The sequence below is a fragment of the Octopus sinensis genome, linkage group LG1 (genome assembly GCF_006345805.1).
Source record: "Octopus sinensis linkage group LG1, ASM634580v1, whole genome shotgun sequence".
NCBI lineage: Eukaryota > Metazoa > Mollusca > Cephalopoda > Octopoda > Octopodidae > Octopus > Octopus sinensis.
The window spans coordinates 51750788-51760365 of record NC_042997.1 but is presented as its reverse complement, the minus strand read 5'-3'; the positions used below and the strand labels follow the sequence as shown (position 1 = coordinate 51760365).

The 9578-nt window shown below is 33.6% G+C and overlaps 1 protein-coding gene across 2 annotated transcripts in view; it reads right to left on the bottom strand.

Annotated features, from left to right (window-relative positions):
• Positions 1 to 319: 319 nt before the first annotated feature.
• Positions 320 to 9578, bottom strand: part of LOC115216212 (serine/threonine-protein kinase Kist-like) — a 40026-nt gene continuing 30767 nt past the window's right edge. For both annotated transcript variants that reach the window (XM_029785414.2, XM_036500812.1), the window contains exons 7-11: positions 8931 to 9067; positions 4835 to 4911; positions 4295 to 4384; positions 2120 to 2208; positions 320 to 1141 (exon numbers count right to left, since the gene is read on the bottom strand). In XM_029785414.2, the coding sequence (XP_029641274.1) occupies positions 1007 to 1141; positions 2120 to 2208; positions 4295 to 4384; positions 4835 to 4911; positions 8931 to 9067 (528 nt within the window). In that variant the 3' untranslated portion in view covers positions 320 to 1006. The remainder of the gene's footprint in view (positions 1142 to 2119; positions 2209 to 4294; positions 4385 to 4834; positions 4912 to 8930; positions 9068 to 9578) is intronic.

The following is a 9578-nucleotide window of genomic DNA, read 5'->3' as shown; positions in this document are numbered from 1 at the left end:
ATACATATATATATACATACATATATATACATACATATATATATACATACATATATATATATACATACATATGTATATACATACATATATACATACATACATATATACATACATATATATGTATATACATACATACATACGTTCATATGTATACCAATACATGTACTTCTTACATAGGCCCTAGGCCTGTGACTTATAATTAATAGAGAAAGGAAGCTTTAATTATTTAAAATAAAGTTTAATGGTTACTAGAAATGAGAATCAGTTTGCTAGGAACTTACTTTTACACAACTTGGTACAAAATATATAAATATAATCATGATGCCATTTAGCGAAAATAAACATAGTAAAAACGGAAAACAAAGTTATCTCTATATTCTTTTCTTGTCTAAACATGTTGTAACTTGTCAATGACAATAATCAAAATGACAAAATATCATAAAATATCAATCATCATCATCAAATTAATCAATTTATATCCTTTTTTTCCATGCTGGCATGGACGGGTCTCATAACTTCTCACCACTTGTCATAGTTCTTCAACATCTGACAGACACAACAACAGAGAAAAAATACTGGCCAATACTGTAATTGTGTATATCGTGTTACTTTTGGTATAGTTTTTATAGCTGGGTGCCCTTCATATCATTTTACTGCATAGACAATCACAGAGTACAAAATACTCATTTAATTTCTAAATGTTAAAGCTGAAGATATTTTGATCAAATAACCTTCAAGGAATATAAATATAAAGCAAGTAAAGAATTACAATATTTATCACATAACTCATGGAACTTGGTAATTGCTCAATTTTCCATGTCTTGAAGTTGTACTTGTCTGACAAGTAACTTGATTTGAGACCATTATACGGTGGAAAAGTCATTTTGGCAATTTAAAAACACGCAGACTGCTATAACGATTTTTGTGTGTTCTTAAATGATTAAAAATAATTCTCCTACAATGTAATTATACCCTATTATATACTAAAATAAAAATTCTTAAATTATTAATAATATATTCCAGCATCAAAGTCGCGAACTGAATGATATGTTGTGATCACTGTCCGGTTATGCAAGACCTTTCCATTAATCTGTATAAAAGCTGTGATGGCTTCCACTGCCTTTTCAAATTTCATAAATATCTAAAAATAATAAAAATGTTTTAAAAATAAAGGTTCATAACTTACAGAACTTGGCATATTAAAAGAAAACAGATCATGATGTCCCCATTTGAAACCCATTTACTTTGAAGATGTAATTAAGTTCAACACTCAATGAAAGAGACAAACTCCAGTACTCATCTATTGTTGTGTCTTTATGTCAATATGAAGCAGAGGAAAGAATGGTTGAGTCCCAACTAGCAAGCAACATCTTGAGCCAAGTCAGAGCTGCATCCATGCAAGACAATGATCTGTGGTTGGTGGGATTAGAAAAGGCTAATCCACAATGAGATGCTTCAAAACACCCTTATCAATGCAGATTTTTATGTCTAATAATCGCACCAGCTCAAGGAAGCAATCCAGCTGAAACAACTTAACCAGTGACTCAAAGTACTTCTACAACATGACACTGCTTCCCCACCCCATCACAAATTTGACCAAAAATATATATATATATAAAGGTCCTGGTTGGGTAGAAAGATAGGGTACTTCCAATGCAGCACTCAACCACAGCTCTTGGCTGTCAACATTATAGGATTCTAGACTAATACTAAAATTCTTCGGGTGCAGAAAATCCTGGTTTTACAATAGTAAAACCATTGTGTAGGTTCAGTGAAGAGTAAAGTGTAATCCAAATAAGAGGGCAACAAAAGATTTTAACACATCTTTAAGACATCAGTTACAATTGTTTCTGTACCAATTCTGCTTTCACTACCAGCTCACACAAAAGTTCAAAGTGAAAATTTATGTAATATTTGTGTTTTTAGACATTAGAGTGGCACTTCTTCAGACCTGCATCAAAGATGCACTTTTACAATGTATGCCTGTCTCTCTGTCACTCACTCACTCACTCACACACACACACACACACACACACATACACACATATAGTAATATAACACAAAATGATTTTTTTAATGTTTGAACTTTGACATTACTTGAAAATATTTTTTTACTTACAATTCCTTTTCCTTTACCTTCAGTTGGAAGAACACATTTAACCAACTTTCCAAATTTACAGCATCTACTGGTTAATTCTTTTTTTATGGCTAGAAATAAAAATTAATGTTAAACTGTTTTAAAAACTTGTCAACATAGTCAATATAACTAACTTGTTGAAACAGATAAGGTAAAAGTTAATAATTTCAAAATTTTCTTTAAAAACTTTATGTTAAATTTATATATGCAAAGTAATATCCAGAATTAAAGGCAATTGTTCAGGATCTGTGTGGGCAACAAATAATCCAAAATGAAATGTTGTTTACCTCAGGTCAGCCCAAATCAAGCAGACCTATGATCAAAAGTATTCCAGCTGCTTCTATCCCGGTTTTCTTTTTAACAGGACTAGTGAAGCAAGGATTATCAAATACTTCCATGAGCATGGATACATTGAAACTCCAACGTCTGGCAAACACCCATAAAATTATTAACCGTTTTACTAACAATAACTCTGAGCACCTTTTCAAACTCCACCTGTCTAACACCTGTGGACATGTTTACAAAGTCAGAAAACAGCACAGCTCCCATGACTTTCAGAAACATTTTTTCACGCTAAGAGTTGCTGAAGCATGGAACAAACTGCCGGCATCAGTTGTTAGTTGTCAGAGCACTGTATCCTTCAAAACATCCATACTTCCTGAGATTCGCCAACACTACACCTGATTTTCTCCCCTCCATACACACATAAGCATGTATCTGACTCATATACTGTTCACTTCCCAGACATTTGTACATTACTGCATATGCTTTATATGCACTTTTGACAAGTTGTGGTGCACCTGAGCATTGTATACAATAATTTCATCATTATTATTATTATTATTATTATTATTATTATTATATTCCTTTCCTTGTTCTTAGATGTTAGGTATGTTATGGGGGAGATTAGGGTATTATTTCTAAAAGTCAAGAGACTTTGCTGGCATGTCCTTGTTGGCTATTATTAAATGTAATAATGATGAATACAGCAAATGTCCAACACTTCAGGTTCAGTAATTTTGGATATATTTCAACTACAATACATAACACTATCGTTTCTCTTCCTCTATAAAAAGTCTAAATCCGAAATATTGAACCTTTTCTATTCCCCATAGTAACTTATCATCCAATGTGCCGTAGCCTTCAAGGGCCACTAAAAGGTTTGAATTTGCACAATTTAGGGCAAATAGTTTCCAGTGCCTATTCAGCAGCAGGTGCAGTTCATTTTTTTTTTTTTTTAGTTGAGTAGACTGGAGCAATGTGAAATGAAATGCCTTACACAACAACACAATGTGTTGCCCAGCCTGGAAACTAAGTCCACAACCATATGGTTGTGAGTTCAGCTACTTAACCTCCAGGTCACATACTTTCACTCACAGTAATTGCACCAGTCTCAACTCTTAGACTTTCACTTGATACAGCAGTAAAATTTCGTTTCAAATTAGAGAATTTCTTTAAAACCTTTTATTCCTCTTATGAAAATTCTCAAAAATTTGAGAGAGAATCACAGTTAAAAGATCATCCAAGAGATAAAGTCAACCAAATCCAACACAATATTCAAATTTACTTAAGAGTCAGATGCATTCCAAGATTCCACACTCACTATATATAATTTTTACTAGATTCACTTATTAGACTATGGGCATGTTGGGGCACTGCTTTGCAGAATTTTTAGTTGAATGACTCAACCCCAGTATTTATTTTTCCTGTGAGCCTGGTGTTTATTCTATTGGTCTCTTTTGCCAAACTGCTATGTTGCAGGGATGTAAACACACCAACATGGGTTTTCCAGCAGTGGTGGGGAACAAACACAGACACAAAGACACACACACCATAGGCTTCTTTCAGTTTCTCTCTACCAAATTCACTCACAATGCTTTGGTTGGCCTGAGGCTATAGATAAAGACACTTGCCCAAGGTGGCACACAGTAGGAGTGAATCCAGAACCGAGTAGTTGGGAAGCAAGCCTCTTCTCACACAGCCACATCTGCATTTATATTTATAAATGTTCAAATATATTTATTAAATGACTTTTCTTTAAAAATATGAAGCAAAAATATATGTATACTGAGTGCAGTTATTAAGTTAATATAATTCTGAGTCTCATTATTTGTATATAAAAAAATGAGCAACACAGAAAGACAGAGGCAATTTTACCTTCATGAGTGTTTGTTTCGTTTACATCTATACTGTTGAGTATCCTGATAACAACTGTTGGCAGTAGCAGCATATCACAGAAAGAAGGCTCTAGAGAAAGAAAACATTTATATTACTTTTCCAATCACCAAGTTATTTCTATATATTCCATTCTATATATTAAAATATATAATTTAAAAAATAGGATAAAATTTTTATAAGAAATTATCAAGTAGTTAGCGTGAAAAACCTCATAAGGGGAAAATTTATTAATTATTCCCATTAAATATATATGGATGTAGCTGAATCTGTTTTTAAAAGGCTTGCTTCGAGAGTTGCATTCCTTCGCGTCTGGTAATAAATGTGTTTATTATGGTAGTTTTGACTTTAAGAGTCCCTCCTAGTGTGAGGCATTTATGTATAATAATGCCCTTATATAAATATTAAAACATATTGCAATTTTTTTTCATTTCCTAGTAGGTTTAAAAATAATCTCAATTCAACAATGGTAAAATACATTTGAAACACACAACAACACACACAGAAGTGAATAATATTTACCAAATGGAATTGAAAAGAAAGGATGATTTTGTGCAGTCTGGCTCGTTAAACGTTCACAGCCTTTACATGTCATCACACTGTTGATGAAAAATAATGTCAGAAAATAAAAAATCAAAGAATTAAATTTGCAATTATTAAAATTTAAACGATACTTCATAAAGATACCTGTATAAGAGTGCACAAAGATCTTTTACAGAATAGACACATACTCAAAGAGATGCATTGCAAGCATAAGTTTCTGTGAAATAAAATCATGTTAATATCCTTAATGCTAGTTATAGCTTTGGAGATTAAATGCCCTGATGCAGTACTAGACAGTGGCTTTTATGGCTTCTCATCTTAACTCAATGTTATCATGTACATTGTTTAGTCTTGGGCTACAGCAAATACTCTGCTCAATACCACAGATTTGCTTGTCAGTTGTTTGACCGTAACCAGCTGAGCAGTCCCTTGGTAGCTGACGATATGTGCATCTTTGATCATGAGAAGTAGTGTGAGAGCGTTATAGCCATGTGTTGAGAGAAATTCTTTGGGGTTTGGTTAATTCAACTCTGGAAACATGGGTATTTCGTTCAACATCCTTAAGTAATCCTTATTCAGGGACTTTTTGAGCAGGATGGGCTACTCGACCTGAAGAAAATTGTAACTGGGTCCCACCTGCAAGGTCATGTGCTGTTAATCTTGATATGAGATCACCATGTCATGCACATATGGTTGTGATGCATGTGCCTCGTGTAACCTTATCAGATGGGTGGTCATGATGGGTATATTGGGCTTCATATATTTTACCCCAGTGTCACTTTGATAGCATACACTGCTCTCTCATATCAAAAATAATATTTGGCACAGGCCAGCATTTTTGAAGGTGGGGAGCAATAACAAATAACTGCTAAGAAAATGGTGAACAACAACAGAAATTATGAAACAGCTGAGATTTAAAGTAAAATTGGAATTACAGAATGAATGAGGTAAGAAAAGCCCATACATGTCCAATACTTGTAAAATAGTAAAAGCTGGTAATGGACAAAGGAAAATCCTAATGCAGGTTGAGAAGTGCAAAATTCAAAGCAGAGACTGAAGGTTTCTTGGTTGCAGCTTAGGACCAAAGTCTCTCCATCAGAAACCACCAAAAGCATATAATAAAGCACAACATAGTAGTCACAGAATATGTGCAAATGGGAAAAGAAACAATTAATTTTATTATCTCAAGTTGCCCAGTTTTAGCTAAGAAAGAATATATCCACAGACATGACAGACCTAGGACTTACATGGGAAGTTATGCCAGATCTATAAAACATCAACAGAAAAGATGTGGTACAAGTATACACCAGAAAAGATTGCAGAAAATGGCAAAGCAACCACACTCTGATATATGCCAATACACACAAACAAGAAGACCAAGGCTAACTAACCAGGTATTATTGTCAAAGATCACCAGTAAAAGAAATGCTTCCTAATTGACATATCAGTCCCAAAAGATAATAATGTATTTATATGAAAGAGATGGAGAAATTATCCAAATACAAAGACCTGGAAACAGTGATAATCTAATGTGAGGCTTGAAAATAGAAACAATCCCTGTAATAGTAGGTGCTTTGGAAATGATAGAAAAAATTCAAACATACCCCAGTATCCTTGGACACACAAATATGACTAATATACAAAAATAGCATGCAGACATATTACATAGAGCACTTTAAATACACCAAAACTAACAAAGCCAAAATAAAACATTGCACATACCCAGAAACACAGAGCTGCATTTGGTTAAAGCAGTGGAATAAAAGCATGCAATAAAAATAAAACTTCTGGAAAATGATGACAATGATGATTATGGTAATAATAATAATAATAATAATAATAATAATAATAATAATAATAATAATAATTGACTGGATGGAATAAAATCCAAGCAGTTAATACATGGGCAATGACATCACTTCAGTATGGAGCAAGAATTATAAAATGGCAAAAGAGAGAAATGAAGAAAATGGATACCAAGACTAGAAAAATGTTGACTGTACAAGGAGCCTTCCACCCTAAGAGTGACACCGATAGGCTTTACTTGTCCAGAAGAAAGGCTGGGAGAAGTTTGATGAGTTGCCAGGACTGTATTGAAGCAGAGGAAAACAGTCTAGGATGGTATATAATAAATGCTGTGGAGCTACTGTTGAAACATACAAAGAAGGCTGGTGTTATCAAAACTGAAAATTGTGTAACTAAAGAAAAATTTAAACAAGGAATAAACAAAAAAGAAAAAAGAAAAAGCATGGAATGTATGGTCAGTTTGCAAGAGATGTGAATGCCAAACAAATACAGAGGACCAGTGGCTATGGATGAGGAGGAATGAACTGAAGGTAGACACAGAAGTACTCATATGCGCAGCTCAGGAACAAGCATTAAGGACCAATTATATGACAAGCAGAACTGACAACACTACCAATAGCGATAAATCCAGAATGTGTGTTGAAAGGGGTGAAACAGTATGGCACATCATTAGTGAATGCCCGAAATTGGCACAATGCAAATACAAACGACACCAAGACAATGTGGCAAGAATGATCCATTGGGAGATTTGTGGAAATCACAACCTACAAAGAGCAAACACGTGGTATGAACAAACCCCAGAAGGAGTCACTGAAAATGAGAACTGCAAAATTCTGTGGGAGGTAATGATCCAGTGCGATCACCTGACCAGACATAGGAAACCGGACACTGTTGTGGTGAATAAAAAAGAAAGTACATGTATAATTATCGACATAGCATGCCCCAGTGACAACAGGATCAATGTGAAAGAAGAAAAAATAGACAACTACAACGATTTAAAGTGGGAAATACAAAGGTTGAGGTCAATGATGAGAGTGGATGTGATACCAATAGTAATTAGTGCATTTGGAAGTATCAGCACTCAACTACCAATATGGCTGAAAAAGATCGGTGCAAGTATGCAATAATAATAATAATAATAATAATAATAATTATTATTATTATTATTATTATGGCTGAAGGAGATTGAAATAGAATGTTCTGTAGAGCTTCTACAGAAAGTTTGCCTCTTAAAAACAGGAAAGATTATCAGGAGGGCCTTAAGCACTTGAAAGACTAAGCAACCCACAACTCACATAAATTCTACCAGGAATAAGATTGAACCTGAATCAAATCAATAATAATAATAATCTAAAAAAATAAGGGATCGAAAGTCCTGTACAAGCCATAAGCTCATAAGGCCAGTTTTTTCAGATTCCATGGCATTTATACCCTCCTCCCCTTGGGCAGCATGCCAGCCAGTCACAGGATTACTCATTTTTACCAGCTGAGTGGAATCGGCAATGTAAAATGAGGTCTTTCGCACAAGAACACAATGCATCACCCAATCCAGTAATCAAAACCACACTCTTACAATCATGTGTGCAAGATCCTAGCCACTAAGCTATGCACCTCCACAATAATAATAATTCTTTCAAATTTTGGCACAAAGCCAACAGTTTTGTGGAGAGGGAGAAGGTTTATTACAATGACCCACTGCCAAACTGGTACTTAATTTATTGACCCTCAAAAAAAAATGAAAAGCAAAGTCAATCTTGGCAGAATTTACTTAAAAAACCAGAAGAAATGCTGCTAAACATTTTATCCAGAACAGTAATGTTTCTGCCAGTTCACTACCTTTATAATAATAATAATAATAATCCTTTTTACTGTAGGTACAATTCCTGAAATTTGGGGGAGAGGGCTTGTTGATGCCTGACTCCAATGCATGGTACTTATTTTATCCATCCTGAAAGGATGGAAGGCAAAGTTGACCTTGCTGGAATTTGAATTTGAAATATTAAGATGGGCCAAATGCCACTAAATATTTTGTCCAACACACTAACAATTCTGCCAGGACACTGCCATTTGCCTTAATAGTCATAATGATTTCTTTTATTAGTCACAAAAGCCAAAGACAGTGAAAACAATATAAAAGGACAAAATACAACACACAAAAGGTGGGATTTATATTTATCAATAAAAAAAGTCAGTAACAATAATAAAACATTTACATGTGCAACAAAAAAAAAATAGATGTCAAATATTTATAACATCAAAACATTCATACCGGGACACTAATTTTCGGAAGGCTAGACAAGCAGATCCCATTTCTGAACTACGCAATGGTTCTCCTGCAATTTTGTCATCAATCATTTGTTGTGCTAAAATACCATATTCACAGTTTTCCACATTTCTCTTCTGCAACTGATAATTATAAATATAAAATTAAAACAATTATTTTGTTATGTAATTCTTCAAATGTTCTTGATTTATTGTCATCGTCATTAGATTAACCAATCTATACTTATATGGATTCATACTTATAATATAAAACATAAAAAGAAAACTAAAATAAAAACTACTTTCACTACTTCTGTATTACGGCTGCCTACAGTATCATTTATAAATCAAAATCAAAAGCTTAGTCTCAGTTTATCATTAACCTTGTGCAACAAACTTAAATTTTGACATGTGTGATTTTGGGTTCAAAATATCAACTTGACTTTTTATCCTACAGAGAAATTTTAAAAATTAAAGAAGCAAGACACTAAAAATGATAATTATATATATTATTGGTGTTAATATCAGTACCAGTAATACAGAATTTAATTCTACTGTAGTTGCGTTCCTTTTCTATTATTTATTCTGGTTACAGCTGCTCAGCATTCTATTACAAAGTTATCTCCACTTATCCAAATACAAATTATCCAAATAC